The sequence below is a fragment of the Chiloscyllium plagiosum genome, chromosome 2 (assembly GCF_004010195.1).
Source record: "Chiloscyllium plagiosum isolate BGI_BamShark_2017 chromosome 2, ASM401019v2, whole genome shotgun sequence".
Classification (NCBI taxonomy): Eukaryota; Metazoa; Chordata; class Chondrichthyes; order Orectolobiformes; family Hemiscylliidae; genus Chiloscyllium; species Chiloscyllium plagiosum.
The window spans coordinates 94,722,633-94,747,711 of NC_057711.1; the positions used below are offsets into that span (position 1 = coordinate 94,722,633).

Below are 25,079 nucleotides of genomic sequence, written 5' to 3' on the forward strand. Positions count from 1 at the left end.
TTCCAACAACCATTTTCCTACGTGTGCAGTATGACTCCAACCAGCAGAGTTTTTCTTCTGATTTCCATTGATTCTAATTTGTTGGGGCACCTTGATGCCATAATTAATCACGTAGGACCTTGATGTCAAGGACAGCCAGTCTCATCTCACATTTAGGATTTGACAATTTTGTTCATGTTTGAATTAAGACGTTTGAAACTGAGTTGCCCTCACATAGCCTGAAGTTTTTAGGAAGAGTATTTCCCAAACCTCTCTTTGTTGATGTATTTAATATTGAAGTAATCTGTTATCTGCTGCCTGATGGTATTTTTTAAAAGGGCATGCTTCACCTTCACTGCTTCATTGAATAGAGCCTCAATTTTTGTTTTTGCTATTTGTTAGTGAAACTTGTCCTCTTGGTATTATCTTCGTGGATCTGATCTGTGGACCTCACATTCCAAAGCAGGACACATACATGACCAGTTACAATATTCTAACTGCAGTTTAATCAATCACATAAAATCTCTCAGCTTATATCTTTTCTATTATACTGTCAGTGTTCACATATATATTTTAGGTTCTCATATGCCAAAATGAACCAGGTGACAATTTGGTAAATAAGCAGATGTTTGTGATATTGTACAAATTTAGATATCAACACAAGATCAGTAAAGAAAGTAACAAAAAAGCAAATGTGTGGATGCTGAAAATCTGAAATAATACAAGAAGTACTCCACAGGTTAGACAGCATCTGTGGAGAGACAAGCAGAGTTTAAGGGATGGAATTCTCCACTCCTCGTAAGCAGTGGGAATGGGAATTAATGGCAAGTTAGCCTTTGAGAGAAATATGCCCCCTATTTGGCACCTCATCAATTAAATGATGTCAATAACATCCATTGAGGACTTTCTTGACACACCAGCAATGTGGTTAATTAATGGCTAGTTAGGGGTCTCAACTCATCACCTCCCCAATATACCTGCTTTTCTGGCTGGTAACAGAAATGTCTGGCTTGTCCGGGTGTGGGGTGTCCTTTCATTTGCCCCAGTCTGGGACTAATTGTAGCTGCACATGGAAAGAAGATCCAAAGTGTCTGCTTATGAAAAACCAACCGCCTCACCTTATCTCTGATCCACCTAACACTCTCCTCTCCTTTCCCCACAATTCCCACTGCATGATACGTTTAACAAAAACCACATTTCTTCTCAATTTTGGAGCCCCTGAAGTCTAGGCTCAATCAAAGATGTTCAGCACCCAGAAGCTGCCACCCTCTGGCCAAAAGCTTTTGGTGAGTGTCTTGGATGACACGGTGTATCCAGGAGGTTCTTTTTGGATTTGTAATTAAGAGAAGACTCGACAACAGCAATTTGCTTAACTATTAACATTTATTGAGTAATGATAAAAGATGAAAATGAAGGAAAAATAAAAGATTGAACTATGGCCATCTATTAAATTTGTTTTTAAAATGTGAAAGGATGGGAAAGAAAGCAATGAGCCTCATGCTCTCCTGCAAATTGGAGACCCCTTGATCGATGGCTCATCTGGAGGCTTAGGTTTCTTCTGAGCACCGTTCATGATCCCAGTCCAAGGTGAAGTCCAATAACTTGGAATGAAACTCTCTTTCTTATACAGTCAAACAAACAGCCAGCACAGATAAGCACATGCAGAAAACAAGCTGCTTGCTAGTTCAGAAAAGAAGTTTTAATTGTGCCATCTGCAGCACATGCAAGAAGGTTCACAGGTTATGCAGCTCTTGAATATTATCAATAATTTTAGCCCTTCAGCCCATTGTATACAATCCATCCTGATGATATTTGCAATGATATTTGACGACATATGTTGCAATTGCAAATGCAGATGCAAATCAGAAATAGCTGCACAAGAACGTATAATAAGAAGTAACATTATAATGTAATCTATACTAGAAGATTAAAACTACAATGAAAATAACTAACACCAATAAAAAAATACAACATTGGGCTGTATCTCCAAATCAATGATCACAGTAGCCTTTGGGGACCAGTCCTTAAATATATATCCCACCCCTAATGTACATTCAAGGCCGTGATGGAACCGACAAGTCATGCCAAGTACCTGTCTGCCTTCGATGGTTTCACAAATTAAGAGGAGCCTGTCAATTTCCATGGTAAAAACAAGGACTGCAGATGCTGGAAACCAGAGTCTAGATTAGAGTGGTGCTGGAAAAGCACAGCAGGTCAGGCAGCATCCAATGCTAATGCAAATAGCAGTAATATCCTTAATTACAGTCACTGCTCAACCATGACACATGTATACACACAATTTAATTTATTCTGTCTCTCATCCTGGGGTCAAGGATCCCATTTCTGCTGAAGGCCCTTGAAATCTGCAAGAGGGGGATTAAAAAGCAAGTTTGCCAGACTAGCTGGCTGTTAATCAATGTTACATTTTTTCAGTTAATCTATTTTCATAATTTGCTCTAGAATTCAGGATATTCCAGATTCAGGTTCCTTCATTTTTTAATCCTCCATTTCCCTATCCATAGATCACCTCACTCAATAACAGCAAAATAATATCATGCATGGACTCAAACTTTCTCCAGCTTTCTTCATCTGTATCCATCTTGAGGATATTTCTTCAATATAATTTCTTCCTTGCCAATTTTATGAATCATTGTATGCTTCATTGAGTGGTAACTATCTCCTTATGCAAGTACCCCCTTTGTGCTACAATATACATGGTATCAAACATTACAGCTCTAACGTTCATCAGGCTTTACCTTCAGCTTATGCTTTCCACATTTTATTTTTCCTAGGGTTTCCTTACCACAGACTCCTACACCTCAGCCTTGTTTCACATACACTAACTGTCTTAACACATTCATATGAATAAAGAAGTTGTTAGCTAACAAGGAACAGAGTAGACAAAAGTTAGTCATTTTGAGATTGAGAGAGGGAGGTCATATACCTGACATGAGCCTCCCAGGAGCAATTAGGTGTTTTGAGTTTGAAAATTAATTGAAAATTGAAATAGTGAAAAATAAGCTGTTTTGAAATGTCTTTGACTTGATGGCATATGTACCAAAGTTGAAATGTGAAAGACCCTATCTGATCCCAATCACATATCCTCAGAAAAAATAAAATTAGGAACAAAAGAATGGAGACATTACTTCAGCAAACACAAAGAATGCTGGCCTGGCAGCATCTGGAGGGGCATTCATTTCTTGCAATCCCCCAAGTAGGTGGAGATGCCCTTTATGCAGGAGACCTGTCAGGTCAGAGAGAGTCCGCGATCCTTTTGTAGGACGGTGAAGGTGGCCCAAAAATTGAGATTCAACTTTTATATTTGGTACCCACAAAACCTTTGGGACTCATGGTCATCCACCTAATGCTCTCCACTGTCAGCAATAAGGTTCTCAAGACTAGTATATAGTGGGAACAGATAGATGAAAAAAAAACAGGGCTAAGTTTTCTTATGGTGGTAAAATACAAGTTTTTTAACCCTTTGTGAGGGGCAGGTCATGCCTCACAAACCTTATTGAATTCTTTGAGGATGTGACAAAACACATTGATGAAGGTAGAAGAGTGGATGTGGCGTACATAGATTTTAGCATGGTGTTTGATAAGGATCCCCATGGGATGCTCATTCAGAAAGTAAGGAAGCATGGGATACAGGGAAACCTGTCAGTCTGAATACAGAATTGACTGTCCCATAGAAGACAGAGGGTGGTGATAGATGGAAAGTATTCAGCCTGGAGCTGAGTGACCAGTGGTGTTCCGCACTGATTGGTTCTGGAACCTCTGCTCTTTGTGATTTTTACAAATAATTTGGATGAGGAAGTGGAAGGGTAGGTTAGTAAGTTTGCCAATGACATGAAGGTTGGTGGAGTTGTGGATAGTGTGGAGAGCTGTTGTAAGTTCCGAAGAGACATTGATAGGATGCAGAACTGGGCTGATAAGTGGCAGATGGAGTTCAACTTGGAAAAATGAGAAGTGATTCACTTTGGAAGGTCTAATTTGAATACAGAATACAGGGTTAAAGACAGGATTATTGGCAGTGTGGAGGAACAGAGGAATCTTGGGGTCCACGTGTATAGAGCCCTCAAAGTTGTCATCCAGGTTGATAGGGTTGTTAAGAAGACTTATGGCATATTGGCTTTCATTAGCAGGGGGATTGAGTTTAAAAGCTGTAAGGTTATGCTGCAGCTCTACAGAACCCTGGTTAGACAACACTTTGAGTATTGTGTTCAGTTTTGGTCGACTCATTATAGGAATGATGTGGAAGCTTTAGAGAGGGTGCAGAGGAGATTTACCAGTATGCTACCTGGATTGGAAGGCAGGTCTTATGAAGAAAGGTTGAAGGAACTAGGGCATTTCTCATTGGAGTGAAGAAGGATGAGAGGTGACGTGATAGAGGTGTTCAAGCTGTTGAGAGGCATAGAAAGAGTGGATATTCAGAAACATTTTCTCATGGTGAAATGTCTATCACGAGGGGGCATAATTTTAAGGTAATTGGAAGAAGGTTTAGGGGAGATGTCAGATGTGGGCTCTTTACTCAAACAGTGGGGTGTGAGTGGAATGCATTGCCAGCAGTGGCAGTAGAGTCAGATACATTAGGGACATTTAAGCGACTCTTCGATAGGCACATGAAAGTTAGTACAATGAAGTGTAAGTAGGTTAGTCTGATCTTGGAGTAGGATAGAAGGCCAGCACAACAGTGAGGGCGAAAGGGCCTGTACTACTCTATGTTCTCTGTTCAATGTTCTATTACAACATCACCTACTGGTTTAATCATACAAATGCTCAAGATGGGGTATCTGTCTGTCGTCCAGTGGGAGCTTTCACTCAGTCCACCATTACCTCTTCCAGAGTTCATATTCTTTAATTTCTGTAACATCTTGACATAATAGCCAATCACGCTTTTTTATTTTGATTGTAATTCTTCTTACATCCCTTTCACTGATACTACTTTCATTGTTTTAAAGTCAGTTTCTCTGTGGATTTTTGTGTCAGTGTCTTGGTTTAAACAATGTTTTTATGCTCTTCCAAGTCCCCAGTCCTTTTGTCAAGTAAGTGTATATGTCTGAGACCCGTTCTTCAGTGCATGTTTTTCTACCGTGCCATGTTTGTTATCTTCGGGGTAACATTCACTTTTGTACACCTCCATCAGGGTCCCAAGATCATGTCATGCATTCTTGACTCCCACATGATCTCATCAAATAATCTCTGTCGTTTTACTTATTTCTCCACATTTGATCCCAATTGATCACCAATTCAGTCTTTTTTAAAAAGAAAACAAGGACACAAGTATCATCAAGAGAAAGTTATCAGTTTGGTGCTCACAGCTAAACTTCCTTTTCATTAAATGTATTTTAACCTCAATTGTCATTTCAACCTGTTATTCAAATGTTGTCTTCTGCCACTAGCTTCCCTTCCTAATTACTTCATTTATCCAATTTTCTAATTTAACTATTACCAACATCAAATGCCAGAGATCTGTAGAGATTTGTCGTCTATGGAACATAATGTTATGATATTTTAAAATAGAAGGCAAACATTTCTGTTTGATTCAGACACAACACACTTTGATTGTTCTTTCTCTAAGATGATCACGTTTTTTAAAGTTACTTGATTACTCATTCTAGATATTTGATATAGATCTATGTAAATTTATCCAAATTTAATATTCTGTTTCCTTCCTTAAAGTCGCTAACCATTTTCGAATGCACTGAAACCATTGAGATGTGTGCACGCACATTATCATTTCTCAGAATCCCTTTAAATTTTAAGGTAACTACTCCAGTTAAATGTTTTGGAATAGCAGGGCTTGTGAGTCTGAATATAGTTTTTGTTATGATGTACTTAAATGTACCCAGGCTCAATGGTTTTGAGATTCCTGACACTCAGTACAATTAACATTTCCACTTCCCCAACATTGAAATATGTTATTGATGAATGGCTTGATAGGTTGAGAGTGCATCATCCATCACTGTGTTCGCTGTTGAAATTCAGCAAATGTGTTCAGCCTTCAGTATCTCCAACTTCTATAAAAAAAATCTCCATCCATTCCACATCAAGCACAGCGGGTTAATTAGCAATATAGATTCAACAGAAGGGGTGAGATGTTAACGTTTGCATGTAATAAAGTCATGCATCTCACTTCCTCCTCTGAAGGAATCAGTGTGTATACTTTTAGCAAAGGAAAAGCCCACTCTTTTGTTAAATTTGCCTTTCCTAAACTCTTCACCCACAGCAAGTTGCAGTTTCAACATTCCAATTTCCCTATCACTTGGATATTAACAACGAGTTAAGCTTATCATCCAGAATTAAAGATTCATTCGTGTCAAAACAGTTTTTGGACGTTCACTGTGGCCAACAAATGAAATTCCAAATATGGTAATTTACCCACGTCCGAACACAACAGGAGCCAATTCCAAAAGGTAAATTATTACCAAGCTTTACAAGTCAAATTTTTGAATCAACATTTCACACATTCTTGCTTTAGACAACCATGATGGTTTCTTAAAAGGACATTACATTAACTGTGCATGTTCCACACTCATACAGGTACACACAGGCATACACCATATTTTCAAATCACCATATATTCCCAAAATGCAAACTCACTTGAAAGTATCCCCAGATCTCAAGCTCCAGGGCACAAAAACACAAAAGTTGTACAAGATGACATTTAGCTACCAAAAAAAAAACGTGCATTCAAATCAGAATACAAAGAGGTAACACTTCCACAAGGTTCAGTGCACTTGCACAGCACAGGAACCTAGCTTCCAGTTCTCTCTTTTCTCTGGTGATAACCATCCCCCATCCTGGGATATGGAAGATCTCCAGAACATCAGGTTGCTTTTCCCTTCTCTTACACATTTTCACAAATCCCATCCTCTTCACCAAAAGAATCTTGGATCATCGGGTGTATCCAAGTAGTTCTTTTTATATTCGGTTAAATGTAGTTAAGAGAAGATGCAACAACAGCAATTTGCTTAAAACAACCATTTATTGAATAATGACGAAAGATGGAAAATGAAAGAAAAATAAAAGACTGAAGTATGACCATCTATTAAGTAATAAAAAAGTGAAAAAGGAAGAAAAAGAAAGCAGTGAGCTTCACATCCTCCCGTACATTGGAGACCCCCTCGATCGATGGCTGGTCTGGATGCTTAAGTTTGATCCTGGCACCATTCGTGATCTCAGTCCAAGGTGAAGTCCAATAACTTGGAATGAAACTCTATCTCTTATACACTGTAACAAACAGCCAGCACAGAAAAGCAGATACAGAAAATAAGCTGCTTGCAAGTTTTGATTATACCGTCTGCAGCACAAACAGGAATGTTCAGAGAACTCATTGAGGGTCATACAGCTGTCGAATATCATCAACAATATTAGCCTTTCAGCCCATCAGTGAGGCAGAAGCTTTCTGCCAAAGCCTCCAGTGAATCGAACAGCTTGCCAGTTGGCTCTTAGCAAACTGATTAGCTGGTAGCCTGGCAAGCTTTTATGATGAGGACGGTGATGCAATTGCCTCCTCACATGCCATTCACACACATATACCTTACACGAATACACACAGACACACATATATCCTGAAAATGGGGAAATTATGACTCATATTTCAAATTAATGTCATTTCATTAAAACTGAGTTACACTTGTAGCAATTTTTAAATCAGGTGCAGAGAGACAGAAAGGTTGGTGATGGCAGGAATGCAGGGGAGGAAAGAAGAACAGTGAAGGTCTGTGATAGAGTCAGAGGCAGGACTAATTAAATAACATCAGGGATAATGGTTCCGACACAACATTGTGTCATCATGGAATAAAGCATTGGCAAACTGGACGAGAGGGGCCTTTATTGGCAAAAACCTGACTATCACCTGAAGCTGCTATCGAGAAATGTGAAAGCAGTTTTCCAATTATGACATGAAATTTCTAAATTCAGTCTGGGTATGTAAGGTCATGAAATATCTAATTGAAAAATGAGGATTCGAGATTCCAATGAACTCCAGTAGGAAAATGTAAAGAATGGAGAATGCTGAGGTTAGAGTGGGAGAAAACTACGCATTTAAAATGGCAAAAATTTAAATTACCACATATTTGAGATCAAACTTGCAGATGAAGTAAAGCCATCACCTTGTTGTCACTAAGTGGCAAAGAAAGCCATATCTTGAGTGTTTAGTATACTAAGTTTAAAGAACTACAGGCAAATTGCTTTTTCATTTGGTGCGAACACTTCATTAAATTTAAAGTGTTTTAATGATGTCCTTGGTTTGTTGAGAGTATGCCATTATTTGTACATTATTTCCCTTTTAAATTCCTAAATGCTCTCCCCAACTGCTCAAAATTTCCACATATTTTTTCCACTTGCTTTTGTGATGTGTCTTCACCATGGAGCTAATAAACCTCTCAGACACCATGGAAAAGGGCTTTGTATTTAGAAACCTATAGAATCTCCAACCAAATTTAATCCTGCTTTATTACAGTTTAAGAGACTTTCACTGCATTAATAGTCCACTGTTCCATAGTGTTGTAATGTAGTTCAGGGTCACTCTCCTTTGAGGTACAGTTTCTGTCTCTCATTAAAGATCTCTTCAGAAAATATTTGGACTCAAGAGGTTTCATGGATCTCTGGGTCACTTATTGCCTCTATAGATAGTCACCCATGTATTTCTTCTGCAATATTCCTGCCTTTAGGAAGATGCAGTGATAATTTCAGTGAAGTAGAGGTCCAAACTAATATGCTGGGAACATGGGTTCAAATATCACCATGATTGTTGGTGGACTTTAATATAAATCTGCAATAGAAATTGTCTCAGCAATAGTGACCATGACTGCTGTAACGAATTGTAAAATCTCATCTAATACACTGATGTTCTTTAGGGAAAGAAATCTGTCATCCTTACCTGGTTTGACCTACATATGACTCTGGTTGCACAACAAATTTGTTAACTCATAGCTGCCTTCTTCAATTGGCTAGCAGGCCACTCAGTCCAAGAGCACTTAAGCAGCCCCCACATCCCATGACTAAATAATCTTTTAAAAATACTCTGCACTAACATATCCACTGCTTCCTCACCACATTTGACAAAGTCCCTCAAGGTAGGCTGGTCCAGGAGATTACCTAACATGGGATCCATGGTGAGTTTGAGTACATAAAGAGTGGAGCTGGAAAAAGCACAGCAGGTCAAGCACCAGCAGAGGAGAAGGGAGTCAACGTTTAAGGTTGGAACCTTTCATCAATACTGGGGGAGGGGAAGGTGGCTGAGAAATAAATAGAAGGAGGGATGGGGCTGGGGGAAAGGTGGATGGGATGGCAATAGGTGGATGCAAGTATGAAGTGGCTGCGACTGGTCAGTGGGAAGGGTGGAGCGGATAGGTGGGAAGGAAGATGTATAGGTAGGGTCAGGTTAAGGGTACGAAGTGGAAAGGGAGGGCTGGGTCTTGGATGAGGTGGGGGTTGGGAAAATTTGGAAGCTGGTGAATTCTATGTTAAGGCAGAATGGTTATAAGCTCCTGAGGAGGAAGATAAGGTGTGCTTCATTTAGTTTGTGGCTGGCCTTGTGTTGATGATGGAGGAAGCCCAAGATAGACATGTCCTCGGGGAAGCAGAAGGAGGAGTTGCAATGGCTGGTAACTGGAAATTGACTGGAGAGTACAGGCGATAAATGTTCCGTGAACTAGTTCCCGAGTTTGTGCTCAGTCTCTCTGATGTAGACGAAACCACATCGGAAGCAAAGGATGCAATAAATCTGATGAGAGGAAAAGAACATGAATCTCTGCCAGACGTGGAATGACTCTTTGGGGCTATGGATGGGGGTGGGGGGGGAGGGTGGGTGGATGTTGGGGGAGGTTTTGCACCTCCTTCCGCCACAGGGAAAGGTTCCAGGTGTGGAGGAGGGATAGGTGGGGTTTGTGGATATAATGAGGGAGTCGCAGTCCCTGTGCAAAGCAGATGGGGTGTGGAGAGAGAAATATCATTTTGGCGATGGGGTTAGACTGCAGGTAATGGAAGGAGGATGAGGACGATGCGTTGGACTTGCAGATTAATCGGTGGAATGTGAGGACCTGGGGGACTCTATCCTTGTTGTGGTTGGCATGGTTTGTTTGAGGGCAGAAGTGCAGTTGGGTTGGCCAGTTGGTTTGATCATAGAAAACAAAGGATAATTGTGGAGGGGTGTTTTTCTGATTAAAGGTCAATGGTGGACTTTAATATAAATCTGGACACCAGTAGTGTTCTGCAAGGATTGGTACTGGAACCTGTGTTGTTTGTCATATATATGGATAAAAATTGAAGTGGTCTGATTACTACGTTTGCAGATAACACAGAAGTTGGTGGAGTTTTCAAGAGGTTATCAAAGAAGGGATATAGCAGGATAAAGACCAGTTGGGCAGAGAAATGGCAGATGGAGTTTAAACTGGACAAGAGTGAGATGAAGCATTTTGGAAAGTTAAATGCAAGAGAAAAGTATACAGTAAATGGTAGAACCTTTAAGAGCATTGTTATACAGAGGGATATTGGGGTGTGAGTCCATAGCTCTCTGAAAGTGGCAACTCAAGGACAAGTCAATAAAGTGGTCAGAAGGCAAACAGAATGATTGCTTTCATCATTTGGGGCATTGAGTATAAAAGTTAACAAGTCATGTTGCAGCTATATAAGACTTTCGTCAGGCCACATTTGGAATACCATGTGCAGTTCTCGTGGCCACACTATATGAAAGATGTGGGGGTTTTGGACAGGGTGCAGAAGACATTTACCAAGATGTTGCCTGAATTTGAGTGTAAAGAGAGATTGGACAAACTTGGATTTTTTTTTTCCACTAGAGTCTTGGAGGCTGAAAGGCAATCTGATAGAAATATATAAAATTGTAAGCTGCATTTATAGGGTTTATACCCGACTATATATCCTATAAATGCATCTTACAATTTTATAAATCTCTCCTTACATTTCAGACATTTTCCTAGTGTAGAAATGTCAACTGCTGGGGGCATAGGTTTAATGAGAGAGGGGAAAATTTTTACCGGAGTGTGGTAGGTGCTCAGAATGTGCTGCCAGGGGAAATGGTACAAGCAGATATGGTAATAATGTTTAAGAGGCATTTAGACCCACACATAACAGGCAGGGAATAGAGGAATAGGGGTCAGGTGAATTGGCCATGTTAAATTGCCCGTAGTGTTCGGTAAAGGGGTAAATGTAGGGGAATGGGTGGGTTGCGCTTCGGCGGGTCGGTGTGGACTTGTTGGGCCGAAGGGCCTGTTTCCACACTGTAAGTAATCTAATCTAATCTAATCTAATCTAATCTAATCATGTGTAGGCAGATGTTATTAGTTTATAATGGCATTGTGTTTGACACAGACATGGTCAGCCCAAAGAGCCAGTCCTTGTGCTATACTATTCTATGTTCTTGGATAACCATATTCTGCAAAGTTTGATCCAGAATCTTCTCAGGGACTCTCAAGCATCTGGTCAATTACAGCTCCAACATAGGGGTAATCTGCAGAGATTCAGTTTTGTAGCACATAATGTAAACATGCTGCACCTGAATAATCTAAAGATCCTTGATCATCCACATATTCCACTCCATGCGGAAACTAACTGTACGGCCTCTTCACTATGTAAAAGTCAATTATCAAAAAGTACTAATGTTCAAGCACACAACTTCCTGTAAGGCTGAATTCTAGTTGAAGTTAATTTATTAACTTTCCCATATCCTAACGAAGTAGCACCTGATCCTATGTATAGTAAACAAAACTGCCTGTATAAGTGCCATCTGAATTTTTAATGCAGTGTTATTACCATAGTCAACTGCAGATTGCTTATATATTGTAAAGAATGAGTTCTAACACTGACTATTCCACTTCAAAAAACATTCATTACTAGTGTCTCCTTTGTATCCTGTTATCAAGTTCCTAGCCATACTGCCACATTCTCATCATTAATCAGCAAAAGCATTTCTCAGCAAATCTTAATTTTGATCTCTTATTACAGTCTTAGCATTCAGTTGACTGGCCATTAGTCAACTAGATTATCAATTTTTCCATTTTGGAACAGCTGTTAACTTGTTAGCTATCCAGTCCCTTCAAAGTATCTGTTATTTTGCTCAGTACTCAAAGCAGCATTTGATCGCTGTCTTTCCTACTTTAAGCAAATTCTTAAGAGCTGCTTCTTTGACTATATTTATCATATTTAATATCATCACTCATACCTGTTGCCTTTTTCCCACTAACACTCTTCTCTGTTGGTGAAAACTGAGGCAGAGTTATCATTTGATATGTTCATTCTTCCTTTAACCTGGTAAATGGTATTTAGCAGAGAAGGTGATATTCTTTGGAAGAAGGCAATATCAATGATATAGCACAGTTCTAAAGAGTATGAATGGAAATGAGGAGTTGGGGGTTGTTTTTAGGAAAGATTATGAGTTGTCTGCAATTTTGGATTTCATAAGTAGAAATATTGATGTAATAACACCAGGAAGTCATACAGAATCTTCATGCTGCCCTGATCAGGTCACAACTCGAGTACATCGATCATAGTTCAGCACAGTACAGACCCTTTGGCCCTCAATGTTGTGACAGCCTTTTATCCTACTCTAAGATCAGACTCATTACATAACTTTCATTGTATTATCTTCCATGTGCCTGTCCAAGAGTTGCTTACATGTCCCTAGTTCTGCATGCATTTCTGGTCTCTACACTTCAGAAAAAGTGAAAGTCTAGTAGATAATTGAATATCGCATTCAATTTAGAGAGAACCTGACACTAGTATTAAACTTAAATAAGAGCAGTTATGAGGACATGAAGACAGAGTTGGCAAAAGTGAACTGGGAAATTAGATTATAGGTACAGTGATGGACATTGAAGGAGATATTTCAGAATTGTCAGAAAAGGTATCTTCCAGCGAAAAGGAAAAAAAAACGATTCCAAGGGAAAGACACAAAATCCAATTAAGAAATTTAAAAATAGTCCAAAATTGAGAAAAGATATTTCATTTCAAGTTGAGTGTCAAGACAGAGAATTGGACATAATTTAAAGAACTTCTTATGCATCATTTTAAAGATGCATAAGGAACTTAAAGAATAGCAAAGAAGGATGGGAGTACTAGAGAAAGCTAACCAGAAAGATAAAACAATAAGTAAAAGTTTCTACAGATATTTAAAAGGAAAAAAGTAAGTAAATGAGTCCTCTAGAGAGAGAATGTAAAACTATTATAAATTTCTGTTTTAGTCAGATATAGAGCCAGATTTTCCCTACCTCTGTCCTCATTGTTCTCTAGTACTTGTTGGAGGAAGGCAAACCACACCCCATTTTCACTATTCTGTGAGGGTAGGGTGCCATATGGGTAGGGGGAGTAGTTGGCCATGTAAGTAGGGTTTCAGCTGTGAGTGGATAGAGTGGCAGGGATAGGATGCCAGACCTGTAGTGGGTAGGTGTCAGGTAGATAGGGTACTTTACTAGATAGGGTGCCATGTATGTAGGATGTCAGCTGGGGCAGAGATAGGATATCAGGGATAAGATGCCATATGTGTAGGGGGCAAGGTGCAGTTTTGTAGGGTGCTAGACAAGTAGGGGGGAGCAGTGCCAGGTGGGTAGAGGGTGTGAATCAGTTTGAGTCTAGCATAAGGGTGGTGCTTTGAGTCAGGATGCAGTGGGTGGGCAGATGCCAAGTCAGGGGGGTTGGTGGGTAGGGTGTGTGGAGGGGAATGATTTGTTTAGTCTGGCAGATGTAAGGGATCTCTAGAAGAGGTAGCTTTGGGTGTATGAGATAAGTACAGGGTCAATTTAGTAGTTACTCTGAGTTAGACTACATATTTAAGAGTCAATCTTTTTGCAAGTAACGATTTACTTAATTTTATCAGAACTCTCTGGTGTCTGCAGTTAATATGAAGACTTCCAGGCAGAGTGGAATTGGAATAATAGAAGTTTAAAATGATCTTGGAGAGAACTGCTACTACCTTTGCAATTGTATGAGCTTCCAAAACCTTCAGAAATGAAGAGAGAAAGCTGAAAATATTTTAACACATGAACATATTTTCGGCAAATTTTCCAGGAATGTTTAAAAACTATTTTATAAAATTTTAATGATTAAATTGCAGTTTTTAATTTTCGTCATCATTCAGTAATTGTCTGTTTTAACCTTTCTCCTTCAATAAATAATTGTATTTCAAGCATTTTGTAGTCTTACCAAATAAATACATTATGTATTTTCAGCGGCTATTACTCAAGGAAGTGGGATTAGTTACAACCTTGCAGAAATTCAAAGCCAACCATTCTACCATGACATAAACTCTGGACTACAGAGGTCATTGTCCTCTCCACCAGGCAGGTAATTGTTTACACTTAATAATTTGATCATCAATGCCTGAAGTATTGCCTTGAGAACAAGCAAATATTTTGTACTTACTGTTTCTTAATGAGAGTTCACTAAAGTGTAATGTACGTTGGAATATTTTGGGTACACAGTACATTTTCTATATTTATAATACTGCTTTAATACTCTGAAATGTAACATACCCATCAATAGTTATTTTCAGTTTAGAGCCCAGTAAGAATCCAATAATTTGGGTTCTTGCACCACAGAGATTCTATCCCTGAGGAGTCTGTGCCTGATATCAAAAGACTGATGTGAAGATACATGAGACGTGAAATTACACAGTATTGTACACAAACCTTGATGAAAGAACCCGAGAGAGGTCCATGGACCATGGCATCACCCGGACCTCTCCCCAGATTTTAAGCTTCCTGATATCTGAGACTCCTGTCTTTCCAGTGGTGTGCGACCACCAACACAGGATGCTAGGGCTGTATTAATATTCTGGCCTGTCGCAGTAACTGTTATTGTTCTTTTGACGTTATGTTAGTTTAGTGATCAAGGGTTTTCCTCTTACATGTGCAACATGCTGCAATTTCCCATGCTCCAGATATGCTACCAACTAATACATTATTGTGATTTTTAAGATCTTTAAGAACTGATCTTTAAGATTAAACTACCACATAAAACGAAGATGTCCCAAATTAAGGATTCATAAGTTGAGATTAAAAATTGTGGACAAAGCGTATAGCATTGAAAGGTCAGAGAAATAATCTATTGTAATATTTCAACACTCGGAATCCAGTTGCAATATTCAACTCATGTCTTTATTACTCTTGCAGAGAGCCAACACTGGACAGTCCAGGTGCTCCTCCACCAAGGTTCAAATGCACATAATTTATATATGTTTTCATTACAATTTAAATGGAATTAAGTAGGCAAAGGTCACAGCACAGTAGCTTCTGGTGGGCTGACAATTGTGTTCCTGTACAATAATTGCATTTCAGGGACTTCGTATTGTCCTGTTGGAGACAGTGAAAAATATGTATGCATTCTGCAAAAACGGTAATCCTGTGCATTTACATAGAACATAGAACATTACAGCACAGTACAGGCCCTTCGGCCCTCAATGTTGCGCTGACCAGTCATACCAAGCTGAAGCCCATCTAACCTACACTATTCCATGATGACTTAAATGCACTTAAAGTTGGCGAATCTACTACCGTTGCAGGCAAAGCATTCCATACCCTTACTACTCTCTGAGTAAAGAAACTACCTCTGATATTGGTCCTATATCTATCACCCCTCAGTTTAAAGCTATGCCCCCTCGTGCTCGCCGTCACCATACTTGGAAAAAAGCTCTCCCGGTCCACCGTATCTAACCCTCTGATTATCTTATATGTCTCTATTAAGTCACCTCTCAACCTTCTTCTCTCCAACAAAAACAGCCTCAAGTCCCTCAGTCTTTCCTCGTAAGACCTTCCCTCCATACCAGGCAACATCCTAGTAAATCTCCTCTGCACCCTTTCCAAAGCTTCCACATCCTTCTTAGAATGTGGTGACCAGAACTGTACACAATACTCCAAGTGCAGCCGCACCAGAGTTTTGTAAAGCTGTAGCATAACCTCATGGTTCTGGAACTCAATCCCTCTATTAATAAATGCTAAAACACTGTATGCCTTCTTAACAACCCCGTCAACCTGGGTGGTAACTTTCAAGGTCTGTGTTCTTGGACACTGAGATCTCTCTGCTCATCTAAACTACCAAGAATCTTACCATTAGCCCAGTACTTTGCATTCCGGTTACTCCGACCAAAGTGAATCACCTCACACTTGTCCGCATTAAACTCCATTTACCACGTCTCTGCAGCTTATCTATGTCTCTCTGTAGCCTACAACATCCTTTTTCACTATCCACAACTCCATCTTAATTGAGTAACTCTGCTTCATTACTTGGGTATGGTTTGACACCCTAGCTGCTAGTCCTGACTAGCATTGTCGAACTTTGCACATTCAGTCCCCCCATTTGGGTGCATAACTGTTAGCATAAGATCTCCAATTAATCTGCATTCTATTGATCTGTCATGACTCCAGAGTAGTGACCAGAGAGAGGTTAATGGGCCACGGCATCACCCGGACCTCTCCCCAGATTTTAAGTTTCCTGATACCTGATCCCTGTCTTTCCAAGTGGTGTGCGACCACCAACACAGGATGCTAGGGCTGTATTGACATTCAGTCCAGTCGTAGCAACTGTTGTTGTTCTTTTAACATTGTTAGTTTGGTGATCAAGGGTTTTCCTCTTACATATGCAACATGCTGCAATTTCCCATGCTAATGATAACACTGGCTGTACTGCAATGAGTACATGAAAGATTATTCTTATCCAGGGTATATTCAGCCTACAGTTCCAGTGCTTCCACCTTGTCAGGCACATAAGTGTTCTCCTGAATTAGTTTTTTTCGTAAAGTTCTATTTGTAACACACAACACTGTTGCATTACAATTCACAAGGTCTCTTTTTAATCTTGGTCAGACCTTTAGGAAGACAAGGTATTGGAGCCTAGTTTGATTCCTCATATTGCTGTAGAGTATCACGGAGTGTGTTAGAGGTGTTGACTCGGACATGCCTTTTTTTTTGTACATTCACCACTTACATTTGTCTGATAGTACTGGGAATCAGGATCTAAAGTGGATGTTGGTAGTTGGTGATGTTGCAAAGTAAACTTCCACACAATTTATGACTCAACGGTACTTGTTACACAGCTTTCCTCCTTCCCCTTGTATCCTCAATAGTTGTTATGCAGTATTCCCCTTTCTGCTTGTATCCTAAGCAACTGAGTATGGTTTCTCTGTGGATAATTTCTAAAATGCAGTCCTCGATTCAGTTGTATCCTTTTTTATTCAAGACCCTGACTCTGACTGGGTGGGAGCAAATTGTGAGACTTCCATTTCTCCAGCACCGGTAGAATGGTAGTCTGTGTATGCTCTGGTTCTTGCCCATGGCATACATATCTATGGAATAACACTGAAGTGAGTCACTGACCCAGATTAACCCAACAATCTTCAGACAGTACTGAAGATCTAAACCAGTGTCTGCTATGACTGAGGAGATTGCCAGTACCATATCGATCACATTGATTCATAGTGCACCTCTGAATTACCAGGTTAGCCCTGGTCATTCCTTTCGATGTCAAGACACCTGGGTTCTTGGACATTCCCCACAATTGGATACAGTTAATCCAATCCACTACGTCAGTGACTTTGAATCAGGGCCAGATATTAAGCTGAAGAGAGTTCAGAAGAGATTTACCTGGATGTTGCCAGAGATGAAAGATTAGAGTTATAAAAGAAGGCTGGATAGGCTGGGATATTTTTCACTGAAGTGTGGGTGGTTGAGAAGCAATCTGACAGAAATCTTAAAAATAATGAGAGGTGTAGATCAAGTTAATGGTAGTTGTCTTTTCCCTTGGATGGAGAATTTCAAGATGAGGGACTATATTTTAAAGGTGAGAGGTGAGAAAGATTTAAAAACACATGAGAGGCAATGTTTTTACACAGAGGGTGGTTCGCTTGTGGGATGAATTTCCAGGGGAAGTGGTGGATGCAGGTATAATTACAACATTTTAAAGACATTTGGATAGGTACATGAATAGAAAAGGTTTGGAGAGATATCGGCCAGGAACAAGCAAGTGGGACTAGTTTAGTTTGGGATTATGTGTGGCATGGACTGGTTGGACTGAAAGGTATGTTTTCATGCTGTAGGACTCTACTGGCGGTGGAAAGCTGCATGTCCCTTAAATCTAGTTGTGCCCGTGACATTGGCCTCCTGATTAATCACAGCTTTACTCAATCATTTGTATAATTTTTATAGGGGTTATGATTTCTGCAATACTCAGTCATTTGCATCCCTGACAAGTTCACATCTGCAGATATCATTTCATATTTAACATTATCATATAACGCTTCACCATCTGTATACAGTACCAGTCTGTTTTGTTGCCCATGAGCCACGACCAGGTAAAATAGTCTCCGAGATGTTGTTGGAGAAAGTGAGGACTGCAGATGCTGGAGATCAGAGCTTAAAAATGTGTTGCTGGAAAAGCGCAGCAGGTCAGGCAGCATTAAAGGAACAGGAGAATCGACGTTTCGGGCATAAGCCCTTCTTCCAAGATGTTGTTGTGATAGCATAATGGTATTGGTCCAGGAATCTGCCATTGTAGTCAATTCTGTTTAAACCTTGCTTAGACCTTAGGGTTCAATATCATGTATCTACCATCCTCGTCACTGGGACATTGACCCTTGTTCCTGCAGTCTCAAGGTATAAAGGTTAATTGTAAAAAATCCCTCACATGTTGTATCTAGATCTATTGCACATATGCTGTGTCCATCATCACCATTGCTGATCTGGAAGCATATTGGATTCTCATTTTTCCAATCGGTGTTCCATTCCACATCTAAGCTCTTCCTCGGGCCCTCTTCATCACTTGAGGGTAAATGCATAAGCTCAGTGCCACATTTGAAGGGCATCAATCTTTCTGTTGTGTTATGTAAAGCTTCTTTTACAAAATATCTATTGCTGACATTTTTGTAATATGAACCCATATTGAGGGCTGCTTCATAGTTTATATTCTGTGTGCATTTGTTGCATCAGCCAGAATCCTGATAATGGTTTTTGACACCAACCCTCTTCTTTTTTTGGCACAAAGGTTATTGTTATTTCTGTAATTAAACATACTTTTGATAATCATAAGGAGTTTCGTTGTTTCTTTGGGATAGCTTTCTCCACTTAATCCCTCCTTGTTCACTGACAAAGGTGACCCTCCCATATTTGAAGTTGGTCCTTTGGTCCTTCAGATGACCACTCCTCCAGATAGGGAATGAATCCTAAACTACATAGCTAACAGAGCACAAACTAGTTATTTTCATTTTCGCCCTTTTGCCCTCTACTTCAGTCTTCCTTACTTACATCATACTTTTTAAAGTGCGACCAATGTTTCCATCTACCTTTTACTATCATGTCAACACAGGCACATAAATATCTGGTCAAAATAATTTTTTATGCTCCAGTCCATTTTGGGACAAAGTGTGGTTGGCTAGGGATGAGCTGAATAAACACCACATCCCTGAGTTTAGCTGGTGGTGAAATGAGTTTTCCTTTCGTCATCTCGTCCAAATCCTTAGTCATCTGTTGGTCCTTCATTTCCTGTTGTAATTCTTTGGCTATCCTTTTAATTATTTAATTTTTAAAAAATTATTTCTTATGGGTCATATGTCCTCGTTTCCAGCAGCTATGCCTTCAGGCAGGTGTATAACCCTTCTGGTGATCAACTAAAAGGGGTTAACAATATTGTCCTATTAGGGATAGTCCTCAGTCACATTGAAATGCAGGGGAGCACGTTCACCTATCCCCAAATAGTAACTCTAATTACCTTCCAATAGCATCTTTTTAAGATGGGGTTCATATGCTTTACAATTCCTGAGCTTTGTGCATAGTAAGAAATTTGGAATTTCTGTTTCACCCAGAGCAGATCACATATTATTTTCAAAATACTGTCTGTAAAGTGTGTTCCTTCTAGATTCATCAACATAGAACTCAAAGCAGTTCATCTGAGATTACCCACATTTTCCCCACCCCAACCCTTGCCCTTGCTCCATATCTTGGTCTGACATTTGACACTGTTATGGTTCCCTTTCAGATATCATTTTATCTGCTGGTTAGCTTTTGTATTTTTTAACATCTATACCATCTTGTCTTTGGGTAGTAACACAACTTCCCATACAGCTCATCTAGAGTCAAATACTACTTTCAATTTCTGGTGTTTAATAATGCTACTAAATTATGCTGCGTGCACAGTATTATTTGTCCCGCTTCCTCCAGACTAAAGGGGTAGCCATAGGCACCTACATGGGCCCCAGCTATGCCTGCCTCTTTGTCGGGTATGTGGAACAGTCCATCTTCTGCAGCTACACTGGCACCATTCCGCGCCTTTTCCACCCTACATTGATGACTATTGGTGCCACCTCGTGCTCCCATGAGGAGGGTGAACTTCACTTCACGAACAAGTTCCAGCCCAACAGTCAATTCACCTGGACACCGCCCTCCCCTTCCTGAACAATTTTCACTTCCGGCGACTGACTCAACACAAACATTTACTTCAAACCCACCAACTCCCACAGCTACCTGGACTACACCTCCTCCCACCCTGCCTCCTGTAAAAATGCTATCCCTAATTCCCATTTCCTCCACCTCTGCTGCAATCACAGAATAGAATCCCGACAGTGTGGAAACAGGCCCTTCGGCCCAACAAACCCACACTGACCCTCCCGAAGAGTAATCCACCCAGACCCCATTCCCCTACCCTATTACTCTACGTACCCTGACTAATGCAGCTAACCTACACATCACTGGACACTACAGGCAATTTAACATGGCAACCCATCTAACCTTCCTCATCTAACCACTGAGCCACCATGCCACAACTGCTCCCAGAAGGATTAATTCCACCATAGAACATCCCAGATGGCCTCCTCCTTCAAAGACTGCAATTTCCCCTCCTAGATGGTCGACAATGCCCTTCAGCACATGTCCTCCACTTCCCACACTTTCACCCTTGACCCCTACCCCTCCAAATGCAACAAGGACAGAACTCCCCAGTCCTCACCTTCCACTCCACTAACCTCTAGATAGATGGATACATCACGTCATCCTCCGCCATTTCCACTACCAAAAAACAGACCCCACCATTGGGGATTATATTTCCCTCCCCACCCCTATCCAACTCCCTTTTTAGGTCTGTGCCCCACACCAGCCCACCCTTCACTCCTGGCACCTTCCCCTGACACTGCAAGAAGTGCAAAACCTGCTCCCACATCTCCCACCTCACCAAAGGATCCTTCCACATCCGACAGAGATTTATCTGTACTTTCACATACATCTACTGTGTCCGTTGTTCTCAATGTGGTCTTCTCTACATTGGGAAACAGGATGCCAACTTGTGGATCATTTCAGAGAACATCTCTGGGACACACGCACTAAGCAACCTTACCGCCCTGTGGCCAAACATTTTAACTCCTACTCACACTCCGCCAATTACATGCAAGTCCTCCATTGCCAAACTGTAGCCACCCCATGCCTGGAGGAAGAGTGCCTCATCTTTTGCCTTGAGACCACCGACCTCATGGGATCAATGTGGATTTCACTAGTTTCCTCATTTCCCATCCCCCCCAACTTATCCCAGATCCAACCTTCCAACTTGGCATCGCCCTCTTGAACTGTCCTGCCTGTCCATCTTCCTTCCAACCTATCTACTCCACCCTCCCCTCTGACCTATCACCTTCATCAACCTATTGCATTCTCAGCTACTTTCCCCCATCCCCCCGGGCCACCCCCCTCATCCCTGATGAAGAACTTATGCTCCTGCTCCTCAGATGCTGTCTGACTGGCTGTGCTTTTCCAGCATCACACCATTTGATATATGTAGTGACAGTTTACACATCCAGATTGCATGCATTCTAGTGCAGACACACACCTCACCAGTCCCTTCACTACAGATGATTGCTGTGGGGAAAAAATATACCACAGGTCTTGTATTCTCTTCTCACTGTTGTGCGACCAGTGTGTTATGTAAGCAAACCCATTTGTACTGCTGTAAATGTGGAACAGCCAGGAATTGAAGGCTAGTGCTGTTATGACACTAGCCTTCACTTTTGCATAAGCTGTCTCTGATTCTGGTCCCCATTTGACCTTTTTCTGTCATGAGTTTTTCCACTTTACTAACATCTGTTTTGGTGCTGCAGTTCCTGTAAACTGGAGTCGGAAGTTGTGGCAGGACAGTTACACAGCCCCATAATGTTTCAGATCCCAACCCCGCCCCCACCCCCTCCATTACTGTTATGGGGAAACATGTCTGCAGTGGCCATTTTCCTGTCCTGTGCTAAGACCTTTTCTCCCTGACAGATCTTGTGTCCTTGTACCTAATACATGACTGTCCTACTTGTGCCTTTTTAGGGTATATCTTAAATCCAACATTTTTCAGTGTCTTAAAGACCACAAGTGAGCTCTGGTGTGGCTCCTTTCTGACTCTGATGCTATTAAAATATCGCCTTTAGATTGTAATATTGGCTGTAAATCATTAAATCAGCAACCTGGACTATTGTGGAGTCCCTGTGGGACCCTTTGACAGGTATACTGCCTTCCCTCTACAGTAAAATTGAATTTTTCTTGAGGTTTTTGGTCTAGTGGTATCAACCAGAATCCATTAGCTCAATTTAAAACAGTAAATATTTTATGTTTGAGTTTCACTCAATTAAAGATACTCATGAGATTTGCCACTATTGGTTGTTCCCATGGCATTACCTTATGGAGTGCTGAGTAGTCCATTGTTAATTGATATGACCCATTGGCCTTTTTGACTGGCCATACTGGGAAATTAGTGATTGGCCTCAGGATTTTCTGATCTACAATGTTCTTTTGTAGAATTCCTTCCATGGCCTTCATGGCCTCTAGCTTTATGGAGCATTCTTTGTAAGCCTGTTATAATAATCCTGGATCAGCACTGGTGAGGTATCAGTTAACCCACAGTCATGTTTGGTGATCGCCCAAAGCTCAGGTAATGCCTGATGTAGGAGATCATGTGTGCCAACCCCAACCGATCTTTTGTTATAGCTGAGATACTACTTCAGATGGTTATATTTTTGTCTAAAGCCTGTTTACCCTTGCATTTTCTTTTTTCTATCTGTGTGTTTATTTTCTCCTCGTTCAGTCATTGTTCCTTTCAAATCGCATACAATTTTCTCAAACTAGACTTTTTCTTTTTTTAAAAGAGCAGCTTATGTTGTATCAAAATACACCAAAAATTATTTGAATTAAATACAGTTATCAGGAGTGATCTATAATTTGTATGTTTAAAAGTTCTTGATAAAGTGCTTGAGGTTATCAGGAGGTGGGACATTTGCATGTTGTTTTTGAGAGTTCATAGGACTCTGTTACTGAGCAAACACAATTTGCATGTGTTCAAAGATCATTTGTAGAACACTGCATGCAATTGATCAAATTGCTAAGTTTTCTTGTTGGTGTCCAGAAATTGACTCTGGCAGTTTGTTCCAGACCTTATTTTAAAAGTACAAAATAAACATAATACAGTTACAGGTGCAGAATTAGGTGTTTTAATTTTTTAAAATTTTCTTTTATGAGACTGCTACGATAAATTATGAGCACTATAAACAGCTCTGTTGTTAGGATCATCCATATTCTATCCATATTAGATCTGTATAGTGTTTTTGGGAGTGAAATATATAGCTGTAGGATAATATAGTATTATAAAGATTTGTTTTAAGTAGCCTCTGAAATGCTAGTTTCACTACTCTGATTTTGTGACAGTTGCAGATCTTATAAAAAATAAAATAAAATTACTTCAAATATTTCAATGGAGAGTTCAGGAGTGCTTGCCAGGAGTAGCAGCAGGAATGTGAAGTTGTTAACCTGGTGAAACTACCAAGCAGGACTGCTTGTGTGCCAAACAGCAAAAGCAGCAAGTGATAAACAGAGGTAAGCGATCACACAATCCTGCAGAATGTGGCAGGTGGAAGACATGGCACACATCTCCGCTGGCTACATCTGTGGGAAGTGCACCCAACTCCAGCTCCTTGAAAACCGTGTTAGGGAATTGGAGCTGGAGCTGGATGAACTACGGATCATTCGAGGCTGAGGGGGTAATTGAGAGAAGTTACTGGGAGTTGGTCACTCCTAAGGCTCAGGACAAGGATAAATGGGTTACAGTTAGGGGGAGGAAAGGGGACAGTCAGACAGTGCAGAGATCCCCTGCGGACATTCCCCTCAGCAATAAGTATACCGTTTTGGATACTGCTGGGGGGATGACCTATCAGAGGAAAGCCATAGCAGTCAGTTCTCTGGCACTGAGCCTGACACTGTGGCTAAGAAGGTAAGGGGGCAGAATAGAAAAGTACTCGTGGTAGGGGACTCGATAGTCAGGGGAATTGACAGGAGATTTTGTGGTCAGGATCGGGATTCCCGGAAGGTATGTTGCCTCCCTGGTGCCAGGGTCCGGGACGTCTCCGATCAGGTGTATAAGGTTCTAAAAGAGGAGGGCGAACAGCCAGAAATCTTGTTATATATTGGCACTAATAATATAGCCAGGAAAAGGATCGAAGATATACAAAGTGATTTCAGGGAGTTAGGATTGAAGCTGCAAAGCAGGACGAACAGAGTAGTGTTCTCTAGTTTACTACCAGTGCCACGAGATAGCGAGGCAAGGAACAGGGAGCGGGCGCAGCTTAACACGTGGCTGCGCAGCTAGTGTAGGAGGGAGGGCTTCAGATATGTAGATAATTGGGATGCTTTCCAGGGAAGGTGGGACCTGTACAAGAAGGACGGGTTGCATCTGAACTGGAAGGGGATCAATGTCCTGGGTGGAAGGTTTGCTCGAGTAGTTCGAGAGGGTTTAAACTAGTATGGTAGGGGGGTGAGAACCTGAGCTGTATACCAGAGGTGAGAGTTGATGCAGATGAGGCAATAGCAAGAGGTAGACCAGCTAGTGGGAAGGAATTTCCTGGGAAGGAACCAAGGTATCAGTTAAAGTGTGTTTGCTTTAATGCAAGGAGTATCAGGAATAAAAGTGACGAACTTGGAGCATAGATCAGTGCCTGGTGCTATGATGTTGTGGCCATAACAGAGACATGGGTTTCTCAGGGGCAGGAATGGTTGCTGGATGTTCCAGGGTTTAGAGCATTTAAAAAGAATAGGGAGGGCGGAAAAAGAGGAGGGGGTGTAGCACTACTAATCAGAGAGGGTATC

The 25,079-nt window shown here is 40.8% G+C and overlaps 1 protein-coding gene across 12 annotated transcripts in view; it reads left to right on the forward strand.

The window, feature by feature from the left end:
• Positions 1-25,079, forward strand: part of LOC122562011 (nuclear factor 1 B-type-like) — a 624,396-nt gene that overhangs the window by 484,660 nt on the left and 114,657 nt on the right. For all 12 annotated transcript variants that reach the window (XM_043714459.1, XM_043714413.1, XM_043714404.1 and 9 more), the window contains exon 5: positions 14,169-14,283. In XM_043714459.1, the coding sequence (XP_043570394.1) occupies positions 14,169-14,283 (115 nt within the window). The remainder of the gene's footprint in view (positions 1-14,168; positions 14,284-25,079) is intronic.